The sequence below is a fragment of the Tachysurus fulvidraco genome, chromosome 11 (genome assembly GCF_022655615.1).
Source record: "Tachysurus fulvidraco isolate hzauxx_2018 chromosome 11, HZAU_PFXX_2.0, whole genome shotgun sequence".
Lineage (NCBI taxonomy): Eukaryota > Metazoa > Chordata > Actinopteri > Siluriformes > Bagridae > Tachysurus > Tachysurus fulvidraco.
In genome coordinates this window covers 19,531,297-19,553,005 of record NC_062528.1, presented here as the reverse complement: position 1 = coordinate 19,553,005, position 21,709 = coordinate 19,531,297, and the positions used below count along the sequence as shown (strand labels likewise).

The 21,709-nt window shown below is 36.1% G+C and overlaps 1 protein-coding gene across 4 annotated transcripts in view; it reads left to right on the top strand.

The window, feature by feature from the left end:
- Positions 1-21,709, top strand: part of nbeab (neurobeachin b) — a 417,880-nt gene that overhangs the window by 97,590 nt on the left and 298,581 nt on the right. For all 4 annotated transcript variants that reach the window (XM_047820677.1, XM_047820673.1, XM_047820672.1 and 1 more), the window contains exons 2-6: positions 3,733-3,964; positions 9,208-9,308; positions 9,820-9,915; positions 13,510-13,631; positions 19,777-19,903. In XM_047820677.1, the coding sequence (XP_047676633.1) occupies positions 3,733-3,964; positions 9,208-9,308; positions 9,820-9,915; positions 13,510-13,631; positions 19,777-19,903 (678 nt within the window). The remainder of the gene's footprint in view (positions 1-3,732; positions 3,965-9,207; positions 9,309-9,819; positions 9,916-13,509; positions 13,632-19,776; positions 19,904-21,709) is intronic.

Here is a 21,709-nt window from a genome sequence, read left to right as displayed (position 1 = left end):
TCTCTTTTGGTCAGTTATGGTTCATAATTCATGGAACACCTGAGAGACCAGAATATAAGCTCAAATGGATCTCATTACTAAATCCTTTAGAAGGGGTTTTACAGGATATATCTTTTTATCCTATAAGACACTCTCACTCACTCACTCATTTTCTACCGCTTATCCGAAACTTCTCGGGTCACGGGGAGCCTGTGCCTATCTCAGGCGTCATCGGGCATCGAGGCAGGATACACCCTGGACGGAGTACCAACCCATCGCAGTGTCGATCAAATCATATAGGAACGGTTACAAAATATGACTGAAATGCTCATTAGAATCCTGTAAAAGTTTGAAAAATTTCAGAAAATCCGGAAACTGGACGTAAACAAACTAAGTACATTATTACAAAAAGTGACAAATGCAAACTAGGAAGAAAATGTGATGCATGATGTGATGATGACACTTAAAATAACAAAACAATCACAAATTATTCTACTGATTTGTCTTTCAATTAGTGTCTTTCTTTTGATTCTGTGTACTATTTTGTATTTATGACACCCTGTGTGATTAGTGCTAAAATATTTAAGTATATAATAATAATAAACTTATTAATAAACAAATATTAATTAACAAATATTAATAAATAAACTTATAAATATATAAGTTTATTACCATTTAATGACCGATTGACATTGATAATTCATTCAATTTTACTATATGTACTATAATTTTATTTTGTTCTACAGTCTTAGCTTTTTTATTATAAAAAATAAAGTAAATTAAATTAACAAATAAAAAGTAACAATAATAACAATATTAATGATAATAAGAATAATTGTATTGTTAATTTTATTGTTTTATTTTTTATATTTGTTGCATTAATAAAGTATTGCATATTATTTAATAAAATACTACAATATTTTCAGTGACAAAATTAAAGTATGCAAATAAAGAATAAAATATTAAATAATATTTTCTATGATTTTTATTATTATTATTTTTAATACTATTTCTAATAGTAATAATTTAATTATGTTCATTTAATGAAAATGGTAAGAATTATAATTTATGTCATGTAATTGATGTGATTTTATCCCTAAATTATATAATGGAAGAGATTAATTACAAGTGACATTATTATTAAGCCTTTTATGTATAATTAAAATTCACAATTATTTGTTCAGGGTTACAGCTTTTTTTTTTTCTTTTTTTTTTTTGCAATCCTTCGATTAGTCTTAAATACTTGCAGTATTACACCCTCATTTTTGTTTTTTTTTTATTTATTATTTTTTTTAACATAAGAGTGTTTTTCCTTCTTGTTTCTTTCTGGCATAAGTATTTTATGATGGCATACAAAGTCCTGGCCTATATAGAAGTCACACACACACACACACACACACACACACACACACACACACACACACACACACACACACACACACACACACACGCACATAAACAACCACACACTACACACACACCCCTCTAATCAGTGTTAGTAAAATGTGCACTAATTATCTCTCTAAGGAGTCGTTTTCATCTTGTTTGCTAATTAGGAGCACATTGACACTGCATTGTTTTGGGTCACTCTTAATGCATGTTTTCAGTATTGCAATTTTTATACATGTTTGAATATTTAGAATATTTAGAATATTTCCTTTGTTACTGACAGAAGCGGTAACATCTCAGTAACATCTCCCAGATGGAAGTCTGATGCTGATTTTGATTAGCTGTGATGAGAGTGTAGAGATTTAATATAAATCATCTCAAAGCTGTTGTACTGAACAACTGAACAGTCATTTCCACTAAAAACAAGCTTGTTGTGGCTATGCTGAGAAATAAACTGCTGACATACAATATGTTTGTTATCTGTCAATCATTTTCAACAAAATTGAGTTATTTTAGATTTTTCCTTCAAAACGAAGCAACCAAACAACTAAACAAACAAACAAACAAACAAACAAACAAACAAACAAACAGGCAAACAACCATCCAACGAAACAACAAATACATTTGCCATCAAACAAACCTACCAAAAACAAATCAGAACACAAACACCAACCAAAAACAAATAAAAAACAAATAAAAAACAACAAATAAACCCACCAACAAACAACCAGAACCAAAACAAACCTACCAACAAACAAAAAACAAACAAACCCAACACACAACCAAAAGCAAACAAACCGACCAAAAATCAAATAATCAAAAACAAACAAACAAAATCTCACCAACAACCAAAATGAACAAATAGACTGGACACACAAACATTTTAGATATTTTAGGCCAAAACATAGTTGGCTCTGCCAGGAGGTTACATTGTGGACATAGATGAATAATGAGCTGAACTTTCACACAAATCAAGTGATGGCATCAAACAAATATAAATTAAAAAAGTAACCAACCCTTTTCTATGGACCATATTATAACTTCTAAGGATAATTTTCTAAGAAGATGTTGTGAAGGGGAAAAATATAATTCATTATAATATTTTATATTATTTTGATGTGTTATACAATTGGAATATTAGCTATAAAATTTACAGTACTTATTCTAAAATTTAAATGCATTATTATTATTATTATTATTATTATTATTATTATTATTATTATTATTATTAATAATAATAATAATAATAATATTATTGACAATAATAGTACGACTATTATTATTAATTATTAAGTAATTGAAGTATTTATTATATAATAAATAAATAAATAACTTAATTTATTTATTTCATTATTATATAACAACGAAGCAAATTAATTAATTAATTAATTAATTAATTACTTAATTTATGCTAATTTTAATTAAGGGTGCCAAACATTTTGGAGGACACTATAAGTGCTCGGTTTTTATAATTTGAGATGTACATAAATACCTAGAGAACATCCACACATTTAAGGGTTAATCCACATCTTGTATCAGCAGCTGGTTCTTGTGCCTACACTACAGCTTGTCTTTTAAAAACCTGTCACACTGATGAATCTTTATGAATCTAATCACACACAGATACGATTAAACATGGCTTTTCTCACATTGAGACGTATAAACACGTATAAGATTTAAAAATCGCCTGAATTAGGAAATGTTTCAGAAGAATAACAAACTGATAAAAAAAAAACCTGCCGTTTTTGCCTTCTAGCCAGATAACGTTTCAGCCTTCAGTTTTGTGTTACTTTACCCACTGTTCGAGACTTAAAGGACAGCCTATTTGTCATGGTGCGCCTCAGCTGTTCTGTAGCTAGACTTTAGTATGGTAAAAAAAAAACGCTTCTTTCACTCCGATTATGTATAGGTGAAGTTCTGATGTAGTGAAGAATCAGCCTCATCTTTTAAGCACTTTCTTGTTGTCTTTTGCTGGAATAATAACACCAGCAGTTCCACGATGTCGCCGTCCTCCTGCCGAATCGGGCAAGACTAGCGTCTGTTTATCATGCTAATGTTACTGCAACATTTCACAGCCTATTTTCCACATGCCTGCCTTGGTAAAGAAAGCTCATGGCTACTTTGCGTCTCAGGCAAGGACTAAGGTGATCAATTTCATGCTTGGTGAACTGCAAGAATAAAATTGTTCCATATTATTTACAAGCATCGCTAATCATCATTGTTAGGCTTGAAAAGAATTTGCATTTGAATGACCTGACATGATATGACACGATAAAATATGTATGAAATATGATTCTTTTCCTCGTTCAGAGAATAAACACCTAACTGCTCCTCTTCTTTTCTCCATTTTATTTTGTCCCACAGTTGGTAGGAGGTGAGTTTGACCTGGAGATGAACTTTATCATCCAGGATGCAGAAAGCATCGTGTGTATGGTGGAGCTTCTCGAACACTGCCAAGTGACGTGCCAAGCCGAGATCTGGAGCATGTTCACGGCCATCCTGCGCAAGAGCATGCGCAACCTACAGACCTGCACCGAGGTGGGACTGATCCAGCTCGTGCTGCTCAGAATGAGTTCCGTCGATGACATGATCGCAGGTATGTGGTAACTCTTCCTCGTTTTTTCTACAATTCCAACCGGATATGCATTCAGAACATTTTTGAAATGATTATAATGCTTAATTAGACATGTTTATCGTGACAGAAGAAACCATGAGAGCATGAGTAAATTGTGGTCATAAAGTGAGGGATGCAGTACCCATAGAAACAGTGCTTGATTATTATTAACCCCTTTTTAGCAGTAGAATGGAAGTCGAATAATCGGACATTTTTAATCCATTATTTTCTGTCTGTGAGTCTGATCTGTTAGCTTACAGTGTGAGATGTGTGTGTTTTTCTCTCTTTTGATAACCTTACACAGAATTTTAGTAACACTTTCAGATTTCCTCTCCTTATGATCAAGAACTTAGGGCATCTCAGAGAGCAGAAATGGGTTTGATATATCAACATTTATTCTGAAGATACAAACATTTGTATGAAAACGTACTTAGATGAATATATTGCACTTTATAGGGTAAACACAGACTTATACATACTTATGAAACACTATAAATTCTTAAAGCCCTTCATATTAACCACCACTGTGGAGTGACACATGACAAAGACATTTAATGATCAACATAGACACACAATAACAGGAAGAAAATCCATTGTATTTTTTAGTTAAACATCTTTCACAACTGTATTAAAAATCTAGATTCATCAGACCAGCCAAGGCTTTTTCCAATCATCTCTCCAGTTTGGGTGTAGCATCAGTACTTGATGCTCAGCTACCTTTAAGGTTTTTTTTTATATATATATATATTTGATAAGGTTGTTTTCTGCTCACCAGGGTTAAAGAGTTGAAGCCTTACTTTCAGCTTGAACATGTCTGGCTGTTCTCTTGCATCTTTTATCAACACGCCATTTCTTAGAATCTTGGGAGTTCATAGAATTCCTTGCAAGTTTGCTTTTGTGCTTTTGTTACCTTCACTCTGTGTCGTGTCACCGAATGAATGAGACCGGACAACAAAATGTCCCCAGGTCAAAAATTCCTAAAAAAAAAATCAAATAATATAAAATCCGTGGCCATCCCTCAGCATTGACCTCTCCTCAGCTGCACTTACCACAAGCTTCAATCATATTACAGTCTTCAAATCGACTGCATATTATAAAATCAATATAAAAATATAATATAAAAATACAATATAAAATATTTTTAATTCATACATTATTATTAATTCAAAACAAAAATATTAACAGAAACATGAATAGAAAATACACCTGAACAAATAAAAAGGATAAATAAATAAATAAATAAATAAATAAACAAACAAACAAATAAATAAATAATAATAATAATAATAATAATAATAATAATAATAATTATTATTATTATTATTATTATTATTATTATTATTATTATTATTATTATTATTATTATTATTATAATAATAAATCTGTGGACTTCTCTCAGCAATGACCTGTCAGTTAAAAGGGATTATAGAGCTTAGACATTCGTAGTAAATAAACTGCCTACTACAGAAACATGACAGAAGGAATGAATGTTAAAAGAATAATTTCCAGAGTAAAGAATTATTAATAACGAAGTAAGAGATTTTGAGTGAAATTAATATATTTATAACACCTTTTACACTTTGCACCTTCAGAGATGGAGGTTACCTGGATTTCCTCTAGTTTGCTACACAGTTCAGAGACATGCACTGTAGGATGATTGGCACCTAATAAGTTGTCCGTAATGTACGAACGGGTGTGTGATCATGACCTGCGATTGATAATGTCACTCCACCCAGGATGTTCCATGAGTCTCCTGGGATGGACTCCATGTTTCCTGTAACCCTGTGCAGAATAAGTGCGACAGAAAATGACTGATCATTCTGCTTAAATACTAGAGACCACTTTGTATAAAAATCCCAGAACTAACAAACATTTCATGGTCAAGATCAGATACGTTCTTTATTCTGATGTTTGAAGTGAACATTAACATTAAAGCTTTTGACATGCAGAAGCTGGTGTACCGGTGTTCTGTAAAGTGGTGAATATATAAATGCTGTACACACAACACACACACACACACACACACACACACACACACATCACTGTGCACACTGCAGTCCTCCAGTTCATGACTTCTGGAAGAGTGAATTCATTTATTTATTATTATTATTAATAATTTTGAATAAGTGCACTACGGTTTAAAGAGACCTGCTTTTTATACTGTAGCATTAATAAGAAGCTGTGGTGCAGGAGAGGCTGATTTACCCGTAGCATTTTCTCTAAGCCGAGCTTTCTGACACCACGAGAGGCAATAAACAAAATAAAGTTGTTTTGAACTTGAACAGATATAAGGTCAGAGATAACAAAAGAAAACCTTCTCTGAACAGCAGAAGGCAAGAGATATAAGCAAAGCCAGTGAGATGGGTTTGTATCTGAAAGCCTGTTTTAGCATTATAAATGTGTGTGTGCGTGTGTGTGTGTGTGTGTGTGTGTGTGTGTGTGTGTGTGTGTGTGTGTGTGTGTGTGTGTGTGTGTGTGTGAGAGAGAGAGAGAGAGAGAGAGAGAGAGAGATCGAGAGAGTGAGAGTGAGAGAGAGAGAGTGAGAGAGAGCAAGAGAGAGAGAGAGAGAGAGAGAGAGAGAGAGCTGGAGATGTGGATTAAGGTGATATCTCTTCTAGACTGAAATTCAGTAGGGACATATGCTGAGAGAGAGAGAGAGAGAGAGAGAGAGAGAGAGAGAGAGAGAGAGAGAGAGAGAGAGAGAGAGAGAGAGGTCTCATTAGTGGCAAAGGGTTTTGTAATGAAATTGAATGACAGTTTTGAGGAATATCACATTTACCCTGGTGTTTATGAATGACAAATTTTCCTCCCTACTTTTCTTCCTCTTTTCATGTCATCCTCACTTTTTCATCACTGTGAATCCCTGAAGCAGCAGCAGCAGCTTCGGGTTTTGACTCTTGGCTCTTGGTGATATATAAACGACAAACTACACTCTACTCAATATGAAATGAATACACAATCTGCTCATTGCTAATATATTCGCTAGGTATACATTCTCCGGCCACTTTAATAGGAACATCTGTTCATTCGTGCAGCTCTCCAGGTGGCTTTGTGTGATTCACAGCAGATTTATGCACATAAAGAGAGCTTTGGCGTTTACATTACTGGGGAATACTTATGCTCTGTTTGCACACTTCTACATGTGAAAAAATGTGAATTGTAAAATTCTATTAATTCTATTAATTGTAAAATTTCAAAGAAGGAGACTTGGGACGTAGTCAGGTCTACGTTACAAAGACGATCAGGACAGTACAGTAAGTGATATGTAAGTAATCATGATAAAAGTAAGTCAAGGAGCTTCGGTTAATGTTCAGGTCATGTTCATATATCAGACAGGGAATATCTGAAAAAGAAGAAAAAACATAGATCCAGTGAGTAGCAGTTGTGTCGGAAGAAAATGGGTAGAGTAATGGGTTTTGGGGTTTAAAGGAAGGCTATGGTAACTCTATGGTTATGGGCAGAAGAATTACTGGATCTAATGTTAAAAGCATCTCCAATCTTACAGATCAGTATACCCTTTAATCTGGCATTCGGGATACTGGATGATCCATCCCACCCACTCTTCCTAGAGTTCTCCTTACTCCCATCTGGATGTAGATTTCGAATGTCACCAACAAAAACTAAACGTGCTATTACATCATTTGTACCGAGGAGCATTCAGTTACTGAACAGATTAGACACATGTACATAGAATTTTTAAAGATTTAAAAAGTTTAAAAAAATTTTTAGATATTGGACTGGTTATTGTATGTCACTATCATTGTTGTGTTTGTGTTGTTTATGTTTTGTTTCTTGTGTCTTCTATGTTTGTAAAGTTGTTGGATGTTGATGTTAATGTGGCTTCCTTGAGTGCAAAAGAAATTCCCTTCGGGGCAATAAAGACCACATCGACAACACAAGATATGGTAGAGGGGTGTGGTAGCTCAGTGGTTAAGGTGTTGGGCTACTGGTCAGAAGGTCATGTGTTTGGACCCCAGGTCCACCAAGCTGCCACTGCTGGGGCCCTGAGCAAGGCCCTTAACCCTCAGTTGTAAGTCACTCTGGATAAGGGTGTCTGCTAAATTCCGTAAATGTAAGATAAAGATTGTCTCAAAGCAGCTTTATAGAAATATGCATTCATTCATTCATTTTCTACCGATTATCCGAACTACCTCTGGTCACGGGGAGCCTGTGTCTATCTCAGGCGTCATCGGGCATCAAGGCAGGATACACCCTGGACGGAGTACCAACCCATCGCAGGGCACACACACACACACACTCTCATTCACTCACGCAATCACACACTATGGACAATTTTCCAGAGATGCCAATCAACCTACCATGCATGTCTTTGGACCGGGGGAGGAAACCGGAGTACCCGGAGGAAACCCCCGAGGCACGGGGAGAACATGCAAACTCTACACACACAAGGTGGAGACGGGAATCGAACCCCCAACCCTGGAGGTGTGAGGCGAACGTGCTAACCACTAAGCCACCATGCCCCCCTATAGAAATATTAAAATGTAGAATAAAAATGACAAGGTTTTAAATTTCATTTTGATGTATTCCTAATGAGCAAGCCTAAGACAACAGTGGTGAGGCAAAAACTCCCTGATATGATATGAGGAAGAAAACTTGAGAAGCAGCCAGACTCAAAAGAGAACCTCATCCTTGTCATTTAGGTGACACTGGAGAGTGGGGTAATAAATAATTTCCTTTCCACAACTGAGTATACTCAAGTGAAATTGATAACCGAAAATATATCATACAGATATTTTTCCAGGACTGAAAATCGTTCGTAATCCAACATTATTTGAACGAGAACTCTCGAACCTTTAAACGCATACTGTCATATTACCAAACTTTAACTCTGAGCTGTTGCTTTAATTACTAGGAATATTTTCTATTTCAAGGTTAGCAACGGTGTCTGAACTGATGTCTCAATAGGCATTTAATGAGCTGTAATCTTTATAGGTTATGTTGTCATCTATTTCTTTCTCTCTTCTACCATTTTGTGATATGAGATCAAGTCTCTCTGTCCTTGTTTCCTTTTCTGGCAATCTTTCCTTACTTTCTCAGAAGGGTAGAAGGGATGCAAGGAGACACAGTTATTAAAATGAGAAGCATCTTCACCAACCACAAACTCTCTCTCTCTCTCTCTCTCTCTCTCTCTCTCTCTCTCTCTCTCTCTCTCTCTCTCTCTCTCTCTCTTTCTTTCTCTCTCTGTCTCTCTTTCATGTTTTTAGATCTGTTGGCTGACATGCTGGGAGTTCTGGCCAGCTACAGTATCACTGTGAAGGAGCTGAAGATGCTCTTCAGTATGCTCAGAGGAGAGGGAGGATTGTGGGTAAGATCTGATTCTCCTAGATCAGTTATTGACACTGTCGCAGGTCAAAAGAGCAACCAGGCTATAGAACAAGTGCGGCTCGCGCTGATATCGACTTCCTGCTGGTGTCAGAGAGAGAGATATTGACAGAGCATCAATGGCACCACTCACTATAGTCAAGACTCTGACAGCACAGCTATCTCTTTCTAAATACAGTGGTGGTCTTCATCAGGAACAGCAGAGTTGTTATTGTGGCAAATTAGAGTCTTCAGAAAGTGTGAATGCCATCTAGTACAGATGAACACTTTCAGAAATAAAGGTCCTTAAATTATTTACATTAAAGCTTCCAATCAAAATATACACAACAACGATACAATCATGTCCCCTTGACTGTACCGATGGTCGCTGTATTTGTGGAAGTGAAAAAAATGTTTCTGCTTTGGTAGTCATGTATCTGCTGACAGTAAGGTGTATAGTTCCAGTAGTAGTACCACACTTGTTAAACCTTCTCTACTGTGTGTATTGTGTGCAGCCAAGACACGCGGTGAAGCTGCTTACTGTCCTGAATCAGATGCCACAGAGACATGGACCGGATGCTTTCTTCAACTTTCCGGGTCGTAGTGCTGCTGTGAGTCGAATGCAATCATCGTGTACATTATGTTACACAAAAGTGCCTGATTTTTAATCAGACATTCAATTCAGATCAATCCAGATTCAATGGTATGGCACTTTGGACAATGGCTTTTGTCACAAAGCAGTTTTACAGAAATATATAAATCTGTTAGAAGTGTAGGAATTTATCCTAAAGAGTCAAATAGGTAAAAACCAAAAAAAGTACCTGTATTTCTTGTCAGCACAAATGATCTCTGTGCAAGCTAAAATATATACATTTAAGAGATTAAAACCAACAAGCAAACAAACATATCATTAACATTGCATTAATATTAGTTTTGTTAGTATTAATACATTTTTAATTAAGTATTATTTGTTATAATAATAAAATATAATATTATTATATTTATATTATATTATATTATTATATTTTAATTAATATTAGTTTTATTAGTATTAATTTTGGTTTCATTAATAGTAGTTTTAGTTTTATTAGTACTAGTTTTGTTAGTACTTTTAGGTGTGGGTGCCTCTGTGGGACCAGACCGAAAGGCACAGATAGAAGACAGACAGTGGTTTTATTAATAAAACATCGAAACCAACAGACACATGAAAACGCTACTGGAACATGTGGGCAGCTAAAATACATTCTACAAGAAACCCAAAAACATGAAACGGTAACAAACAACTCACAACAATATGGACTCAACAAAAAAAGCACGTGCTTTTAACTAGCACAGGTATAAATTGGGGAGGTAGTGAGTGCTACATAAGGGACCTGTGTGCAGAGGCTGAAACAGGAAGCAAGGATCAGGTGGGGAAAACACACATGAAAACACAAAACATTAACAAAAGCAGAGAGAGCAATAAAAAAAAATCTAAGCAATAAGGCATGCAATTAAATGCTAAAATTTTAAAATTGCTGTACAAATTTGGGTGTAGTACGGTTCCGAACATTAAGGAATGTCAGCATTGACTTTTTACTCCCGAGTGGAATTAAAGAGCCACATGGCATGGGGGAGACATAAACAAACCCCTGCCTGAATGCCCCCTGATGTTTTGGCAGGAAATTGTCCAAACAATTATGACAAGCCCTTTCATATGGGCTTCATATTAACCACCGCTGTGGAGTAAGACATTCAAAGCTCAACATGGTCACAACAAAACAGGAAGAAACTCCATGTATAGTAACTTCAACATTGTTTCCAATCACTTTTAGACAGATTCATCCCAGTTTTAGACCTAGACATATTGTATTGTCTACATTTAGTTCTGAGTATAATATCTTCTGGACAGATCTGGTTAGGATTTAGCTCTTAAAGTAAACTATGGATGTCAGTCATGAGGCAGATATTTGGAAGTATATCGGAGTCTCGAGATTGTTTTGGCAAGAAGAAAAGAAAAAGTTGGAGGTTATAAAGGTATGAGCGTGGGCTAAAGCTGTGCAGTATTAAAGTGACTTAAAAATAGAAAAAAAAATAGAATTTAAACAAAATTTTAAAACAAGTGAAGAGATGAAAATGTTCATGCCAAGGTTAGTCAGACTAAGTTTGGGTTTTCGGAATAACTCCCTTACAGTTTACTATTTAGTTTTAAAACCTTTTATTCAGACACCAAGAACGCCTCCATATCTCCAGTGAGTGTGAGGTGGTAGAATGATATGATGTGTGTCATCTATGCGGTCCTTTAATCTAAGACTGTGACTATTTCTATTAATATATAACATGATGATGGTCCATGAAAAGGAGTGGACCAGCTGCGGAACCTTGAGGAACACCTCGAGTTGCTAGATGATTTGTGTTTGTTTATAATGAAATCACAATTGAAATGACTAAATTAATAAATATATCAGCCACTGAGAGCTGTTTAGTAAATATAACAGGGAAGACACCTTGAAATTCAACAGGTTTCATGTAACACTCAAATTATTTCTATAGTCATGGCTCATTTGTATGACAGAAGTCTGCTAAAAATTATGTAAAAAAATATATAGTGCAAACACTAACGGCAAACACTAACGGTATAATTGTTGACATGAACACTGAACACTCTGGTGTCAGAGCTTCACAACAGTCAGTAAGTGTTCCAGCACTGGGAAGTCTTCAAGAGGACACTTTATTTGTCGTTTCTTAGTAACCGGATTATTGGGAAATAATAAACTCAATGGTTTCAGTAACTCTCTGTCACGTCACTCTATTCAAGTCAAGTCAGATTTTATTTATAAAGACACCGATAATTGATCCAAAGTGCTGTACATACAGTGGTGTGAAAAAGTGTTTGCCCCCTCCCTGAGTTTTTTTTATTTTTTAGCATGTTTGTCACACTTTACTGTTTCAGATCATCAAACAAATTTAAATATTAGTCATAGATAACACAAGTAAACACAACATGCAGTTTTTAAATGAAGGTTTTTATTAATCAATGGAAAACAAAATCCACCCCCACCCCCCAATGTGGCTGAATTACAGCATTTCTGCAAAGATGAGTCGACCAAAATTCCTCCACAGCGCTGTAACAGACTCATTGCAAATTATCGCAAACGTTTGATTGCAGTTTTTGCTGCTAAGGCCAACCAGTTATTAGGTTTAAGGGCAAACACTTTTTCACACAGGACCATATTTAAATTTAAGTTTGATGATCTGAAACAAACATGCTAAAAAAATAATCAGGAAGGGGAAAACACTTTTTCACACTTTATCCTTTTTTATAACGATAGGTTTGAACCAACCACAGAAAATCTTTAGTCTTAGTACGACAGCAGGGGGACAAGTAGTACTTGATAAAAAATAATATAAAATAACAAAAATAATTGTATTATTTGGGGTTCCCATAGGGTTCTTTAGTCCTCTAGTTCTCCTTTTATCCCCTTTATAGTACTTAGTCTGGAATTTCATTATTTACAAAAAATTAAAGTATGCGATCTTAGAAAGAAGGTTCTCTATAAAACCTTAAATAGTTCTATATATTAAATGCCCATAGAATGTTTTATAGAACAAATGTCATCATTTATTATCTATTATTTTATTGTTTTATATATTTTATTATATTATTATAAACGAAGCGCTTAACAGAACCCATGATTGAACCCGTTCTGGAATTTCCTAATTTAACGAAATCTGATAATTCCCCCGAAGTAGAAAAGTTCTTTATAGAACCCTTTAAGGTGTAATATATTTTATATACTGTACAACACACCTCGCAGAACCATCTATAAGAACCCATTGTGGAATTTTATAATTTACAAAACGTCTAACATATATACTTATTGCAGAAAAGGTTCTTTCTATAGGGTGCTTTATATATAGAACCCTAAAGTTGCCCTTCAGATACCTTTATTGAACCCATTCTAGAATTTCATAATCTACTAATTAAAATCTAATACAAATAAATAATATTGTCTAACAGGTATTAGAATGTTCTATAAGAGTTCTAAGAGTGTAAATGAAGAAATTAGAAACACTCACAACGTAATGAACTTTTAGACGAGACTTCGCCGGAGCACCTTTTACACATCTAATGATATACCAGATGTGTCATATTAAGCACAAACCCCAAACATGTCTTGTGTTTTCTAACACAATATTCTCCTCACATGTTCTCTTTACGGCAGGCGATTGCTTTACCTCCCATCGCCAAGTGGCCTTACCAGAACGGCTTCAGTCTCAACACGTGGTTCCGGATGGATCCTCTTAACAACATCAACGTGGACAAGGACAAGCCCTATCTTTACTGGTGAGTTGTTTATACATCTGTATGACGATTAAACCCTCGAATAATAGAAACAGCTGGAATATTTAAGAGGATTAAATGTGTAGAAACGACAGATGTTGATGTCCTTAAAGTCCTGCTTCTTTCCTGTGCAGAATGAGCTTTGTTAATGGATTTAGATGATGTGCAGGATCAGTTAACATTAATGAGAAATAGGTCAGAGTTAGCTGAATAAACGAATACGAGCGTGAATCCGTGGTGGGTGGAATGTTCTGGATTCAGAGGGAGTATATTAATTGGAGGAGTGAAATAATGCTCTGTGTAGAGACTTTTGGGTAATTAATGCTAACATAAATAGCCTGGGAGCTTTGTGTTTTATCAGCTGAAGTCCCAGGATGCATGAGGTAAAGCCTTAGGGTAGAGAGAGGTGAGTGTGTGTGTGTGTGTGTGTGTGTGTGTGTGTGTTTGTGTGTGTGTGTGTGTGTGTGTGTGTGTGTGTATGTGTATGTGTGTGTGTGTGTGTGTGTGTGTGTGTGTGTGTGTGTGTGTGTGTGTGTGTGTATGTGTATGTGTGTGTGTGTGTGTGTGTGTGTGTGTGTGTGTGGTGGGGACTGGAGGGCTTGTAGTTATAAAAGCTTTTGAAGTAGGAGGAAAAAAAATAAAAGAATGAAACAGAAACGGAGAACAAAAAGACGCTACGTGTCAGATCTACTATCCATTCTGAAGTTCGCTAAAGAATTGCGTCATTGCTGTAACTTTGTGTACATGAACTTGACACACCATCCCATAGAGCCTTTGTATGCACCTATCTGTATTCATGCACTCGACAAGCCAAAAGGCCCGATGTGCCATGCTAATCTCGTTTCAGCACCGTCTCGCTCTTATATTGCAGCAGTTTACAAAATAAAAACACAGAGGCCCTGAGCAGTGATCGCAGCCTGGAAAATCTCTGTAAACAAGTTTCCCAGAACCATTTCGGCATGCAAATCTGTTGATTACACTTTTATATTTGCAACGCAATTTAATTTAAGTTGTAGGTAAACGATTCATAGCTTCAGTAATCGTTACCTGGTTCCCTGTGTGGTTTGAAGTTTTCTCAGTATTAACATGCCTCATACGACTCATCCGCTCATTATCCGGCTCTTTAGGAGTCTCGGTGCTGCTAAATTATGCTCCATTGTTAAACAGAAGTACATTCCTTGGCCTTAATGATCCATACAATCTTCTACAGTATACACAAAAATAACATCATCTTGGTTATGATTGTGCTAAAATTGTGCTAGATATCAGCATGAAATGAAGTCTCTAACAGACTGGACAATTTATAACTAGTGGAATCTATTCAAAATGGCAGCTAGCTAGTTAGCTAGAGTGTTAAAACTAGCATATAAATTCCTACACTGGGACAGCCTGGCTATAATAATCATCCTTTTTTTGATACAGTGTCTAATTTAGCAGACTGTGTTTACAACCTTGACAAAAAGTCAAAAAGCCATTAGCTGGTGTCTGACTAGCGGCTAAGGAGAGTGTAGTGCTAGCAAGAGAGTATATGTATGTTTTTTAAAACATTGCCTGTCATCTGCAATTAAGTAAAAGCAGATATGAGTGGGTGTGTTATTTATTAGTTAAATCGTACTTAATTTATATAGACTTTCACTTTACTAGCATATTTGACCTACGGTATTAAGTACTTTTATTTATAGACACCACCGAATGTCTGAACAAACATCGACATCTGATGATTTTCAATTCAGTGCATACTTATGAAACTGAATTTCTTTCTGTTAAGATTTTTTTTACATTTACAATAAAACCTAACAAAAAGATGTTATGTGTTAGCCGATAGCGTATAATTTTCTGACAGGGTGAACACGTGTCATTATCGACAGTATCTTATTTTATGGATGTTCCACAATATTAAATAGATCTATTAATGGATATATGGAAATTATCCTCTAATATGTAATTGTAGTAATCAGTAATGGCGTCTTTCTCATCCTAATTACTGGAAGAATTAGAGGTATTATATGCTGTTGTAGAAAAATAATTAACATTCAGCATGATAACAGGAAGTCAGACTTTCCTGTTGGTTATTTTCCTAAAACAGATAACTACCAGATAACTGATCTGCCACGTGTCTTAATCTGTGGTACTGGGAATGTTCTCTGTCTAAAACATAGACATTTGAATAAAGACTCCATGATCATTGGCTACTGTATTATAATTTTCCACACTTTTATTATTTTATTATTATTTTATTTGTATTGTAAATATTTTCCACACAGAGAGCTTTTGATTGTACCTACTGTACTGCAGCTTTATTTTTTTTTAGCAGCACTTGATGCACCTCCCTGTAGTTTTGGCAGTTTACAGTAGATCCTGTGTGTAGTGTGTTGATGAAAACATGTAGAAGCGACTGCGAGTCCACAGCAGGGGGGTTTGATGAATGTTGTGCACTTAGCCAAAGACGACTGAGCCAGGTTCCGCGCTTAGCAGCCGTCTAAAGTGCTGATCAGTCGGGAGTCTGTGTTATTTAAGATGCTGTTCCTGCATGCCAATTATAATGTAGTCCCTCAGAAATATAGGCCTTAAATTGCCAGGCAGCACAAGAAGAAGAAGAAAAAAAAAAACTGTCATTTTCTCAGGCCAGCATGCCACAGCTAAAAAGAGTGCCTGTTATTTATTTATTTATTTATTTATTTATTTATTTATTTATTTATTTATGACTACTTGTATAGTCAGCCCACTGAATGAGCACTCTTAGCCAGACTAGTTTGAACAAAATGGATAATAAAAAACTATTATTATTATTATTATTATTATTATTATTATTATTATTATTATTATTATTATTATTATTATTATTTGCCCACTATCTGCCTTCCTCTTATTTAAGAATCCTTAAATAAAACAAAAGACAAATCCTTTTAGAGGACCATGTCAATGACAAATATTGGATTTTTTTTTTTTTGTATTCATGGTGCAATTATAAATAAATAAAGCTGCTTTATGGTGTCATGAGTGAGCCATCTTCAAATTGGTGTGCCAAAACCTGTGTGCCCTCTGCAGATAGAACGTTCTAGAGCCAGTTTAGTGCTATAAGATAAGAAGGACAGTTTAATGTCCAGGGTAACCACAAGGTTGTGTCCAGTGACAGATGGTGAGGTCATTGGTCTGGGAGATCATAAGCTCTTGACATCGGGATGCGCCTCCGATGATGAAGAGCAGTCCAGTTTACCTGGGATTAATTTTCAGCTAATGTCATTGAAAAGACATCTGATAGATACTGAGATCTGTGCACAAAACTGTTGCATGTGGGAGAGAGCAGTAGTGAGTCTTCATAGAGCAGATATGGATCCACCGGATGTCCCAGGATATTCTTGTTCCTCCTGTTAGGAAGCAGATTATAATCACAATGTGTCTTAAATTGTGATTTATTGTGGTGAAAGCTGTTGAAAGGTCGAGGAGGATGAAGACTGATGGCAGTTTAACTGATATAGTGACATGAAGATTTTAAAAAACTAGCAGTTTCTATGGAGTTTCTGCTAACTCTAACTCTTGCACCTCAATTGGCCAACAGAAATAATACATGAGTATATACAGTTTGGAGGGGGTCACGGTGGCTTAGTTGTTAGCTCGTTCGCCTCACACCTCCATTGTTGGGGGTTCGATTCCCGCCACCGCCTTGTGTGTGTGGATGTTTGCATGTTCTCCCCGTGCCTCGGGGGTTTCCTCCGGGTAATCCGGTTTCCTCCCCCGGTCCAAAGACATGCATGGTAGGTTGATTGGCATCTCTGGAAAATTGTCCGTAGTGTGTGAGTGAATGAGAGAATGAGAGAGTTGGTACTCTGTCCAGGGTGTATCCTGCCTTGATGCCCGATGACGCCTGAGATAGGCACAGGCTCCCCGTGACCCGAGGTAGTTCGGATAAAGCGGTAGAAAATGAGAGATGATGATACAGTTTGGAAAAACAAAAGTTTGGACACACCTTCTCATTCAAAGAGTTTTCTTTATTTTCATGACTATGAAAATTGTAGATTCACACTGAAGACATCAAAACTATGAATTAACACGTGTGGAATTATATACGTACATAACAAAAAAGTGTGAAACGACTGAAAATATGTCATATTCTAGGTTCTTCAAAGTCGCCACCTTTTGCTTTGATTACTGCTTTGCACACTCTTGGCATTCTCTTGATGAGCTTCAAGAGGTCGTCACCTGAAATGGTCTTCACTTCACAGGTGTGTTAATAAGTGGGATTTCTTGCCTTATAAATGGGGTTGGGACCATCAGTTGCGTTGTGGAGAAGTCAGGTGCATACACAGCTGATAGTCCTACTGAATAGACTGTTAGAATTTGTATTATGGCAAGAAAAAAGCAGCTAAGTAAAGAAAAACGAGTGGCCATCATTACTTTAAGAAATGAAGGTCAGTCAGTCCGAAAAATTGGGAAAACTTGCTCTACAAAGAAACTGGCTCACATGCGGACCGCCCCAGGAAAGGAAGACCAAGTGTCACCTCTGCTGCGGAGGATAAGGTCATCCGAGTCACCAGCCTCAGAAATCGCATGTTAACAGCAGCTCGATTAGAGACCAGGTCAATGCCACACAGAGTTCTAGCAGCAGACACATCTCTAGAACAACTGTTAAGAGGAGACCATGTGAATCAGGCCTTCATGGTAGAATATCTGCTAGGAAACCACTGCTCAGGACAGGCAACAAGCAGAAGAGGTCTGATGAGTCCAAATTTGAGATCTTTGGTTCCAACCACCATGTCTTTGTGCGACGCAGAAAAGGTGAACGGATGGACACTACATATATATTCATTCATTCATTCATTCATTACCGCTTTATCCGAACTACAGTACCTCGGGTCACGGGGAGCCTGTGCCTATCTCAGGCGTCATCGGGCATCACTCGACGGAGTGCCAACCCATCGCAGGGCACACACACACTCACACACTACGGACAATTTTTCAGAGATGCCAATCAACCTACCATGCATGTCTTTGGACCGGGGGAGGAAACCAGAGTACCCGGAGGAAACCCCCGAGGCACGGGGAGAACATGCAAACTCCACACACACAAGGCGGAGGCGGGAATCGAACCCCCAACCCTGGAGGTGTGAGGCAAACGTGCTAACCACTAAGCCACCGTGTCCCCCTACAGTGTGTATATATATATATATATATATAATATATATATATATATATATATATATATATATATATATATATATATATATATATATATATACATATATATATAGTTATATATATATATATATATATATATATATATATATATATATATATATATATATATATATATATATATTATATTGTAGTTTCAAATTCAAATCAAATTCAAATCTACATCATCAACCACAGTATGAAATATAGAGAGCTGCGTTTTGTTAACAATAGAAATAGAATTGATTTTGGATAGTTAAATAGTTTTTTCTAATATAAATTAATGATGTTAATTTGTTAATTATATGTTTGGCTTAAGTTTTGTTAATATTTATCTTTTTTTATTTTTTTTAGAATCTCAGCAAACTTCGATATTGACATATATAGGGTTGTTTTCTTCATTTTTTAATATTTCATATTTTACCTGAATAAACTGTAGCTATGTAAATGTTTGGTGACATTTTGTGCCTCGGTGTAGAATCGTTCGGGAACTGCAATGCATGGAAGGATTGATTATTTTTCCTTCTGCTAATATTCAGTATATAAAACTCTTAAGCCTGGTCAAACAGGCTGTTTGCTCTGTGGAGCATGAATCACTGAGATAGAGTAAATTGAATGCATTTTGGCACTGCAGCTTAAAGACGCATATATTAGAGAGATTGGGAATTCCAGCAGCAGCAGCAACAGTCGAAATGATCAATGATTTAAAGACATGTGGGTGACGTAGTGAAAAGGTGTAGGCGTTTTACCCTGGGGCTTTTCCAAATCATTAGCAATCTAATTATTTTGACTTTTACAGATAGTGTTGCTCTCAGCGGTAATCTTGAGCAAACTGACATTGTTGCAATTTAATGAAGGTTTCACATAAGGTGGTATCTCTCTCTCTCTCTCTCTCTCTCTCCCTCTCTCTCTCTCTCTCTCTCTCTCTCTCTCTCTCTCTCTCTCTCTCTCTCTCTCTCTCTCTCTCTCTGCGTAGCTTTCGGACCTGCAAAGGTGTTGGCTATTCAGCTCATTTTGTGGGTAACTGCTTGATCGTGACATCACTCAAATCCAAAGGAAAAGGCTTTCAGCACTGCGTGAAGTACGACTTCCAGCCGAGGAAGGTAAATATTTGTCTAAAGGCTTGCAGTTATTTTATTTAAAATATAATTATGTATATCTCGTAGTGGTAAGGAAAAGGAAATGGGGTTGAATGCTAATAGAAATGGAATTTACACACACACACACACACACACACACACACACACACACACACACACACACACGCACACACACACACACACTGATTTATTTGTATTTTTCCACAATGTTTAGCATCTCATAGAAAGGTAAAAATATTTAACAATTTACAATTTACAATTTTATATGTTTTTTAGGTTAAGATATAGTGACTATATATATATATATATATATATAAAACAACTCTGGGTCAAGTGCTGTTTTATGTGTAGATCTAACGGATGTATGGTTGACGCCATATTGTTCAATTAGTTTTAAACATAGAGAGAGCTAGCTGATAAAACTAGGACAATTCATATATATATATTGGCAAAACTTGTTAGATGTTAATTTCAGTCTTGGAGGCTAGAAATATTAACCATTACATGCACTTGATGATCTGAATAATCTGGATAAGGGGCTCAGACTAAAGCATGTGTGCAACCTGTCTATGAATATGAGAACTTTCCTCACATCTTTACAATTTTCTGCATAGAAAACTTTCGAACTGGTCAACTGGTTCCTCTCCAGTGAAATAAAGGCCAATTCACCAGGTCATCCCTTTGATTCATTTTAAGCACCATTGGGGCCTTTTGGTCAAATGAATGTTATGAACATATTAATATATGTCCCAAAGTGAGTAGATCCTCGGTGGTCTTTTGAATTTGATTAAAACTAAATTTAATGGAAGTGATTAAGACCAATGCGGTGCCCTTTGAAACCGTATGGATTTCTGGATTTATAATATATAAATGCTTAGATGATGGTTTAGGATCCATCATTTAACTGGGCTTGGCTTCTGTTCATTTCAAGCTTGATATTTTTATTTTAACAGTTAAGTCTCTGCACGATTGCAGAGTGACACGTACAGGGTGGCATGTAAAGGTGTATCTGGGCATCAACCACCTCAATCACATAAAAATCCTTCAGAGACAAAAAAAAATAATAAAAATTGTGCTGTTATTCCAGAGGTACAAGAAGTCACATACTGTAAGTATATATGTTGAGAGAGAAGCAATGGATTATCTTTTCTTTTTGAGGAAGAAGAGAAACGACTAGAAATAAAAGGTCTAGAGCAGGCCTGTCAAACTCAGGCCCGCTAATACTACAAATCCCAGAATGCCTTGCTACTGTATTGACGCGTAATCACGAACAGCAAGCATCCCTCATTCTCTGTTAACAGTCATTAACAACCATGCTACAGTCACATAGGGCAAGTTAATTTCACCCTCCACAAAAATGGCCAAACGAACAATAAGAGCTTTCAAGACAGGAGGGAGGCAGATTATCTGTTCACGAATATAAAGGACAGACCTGTTTGTCTTGTGTGCTAACGGAGCTAACGTGTCTGTAACGAAAGTATATAAACATAAGAAGACACTATGACACAAAACATTATGAGGACTATAAGGACCTGGACGTAAAGCAGAAGCTCCAGAAGGCGGAGGAGTTGAAAAAAAGTCTGGTTTCCCGGCAGACTATGTTCATGAAAGCAAAATCAAAAAGTGAAGCTTGTGTAAAGGCTGTAAAGCTTTATTATGGCAGCAGAGACGGCAAAATCTGCCCTTTAATGAGGGAGAGTTTGTCAAAAAGTGTTTGGTCAAAGTTTGCGAAATGAACACCACTGATGTGTCTTTTATTTCAAATTTAATTTCTTATGTGTTTGTAATACCAAGCTCTGGTTGTTCCAA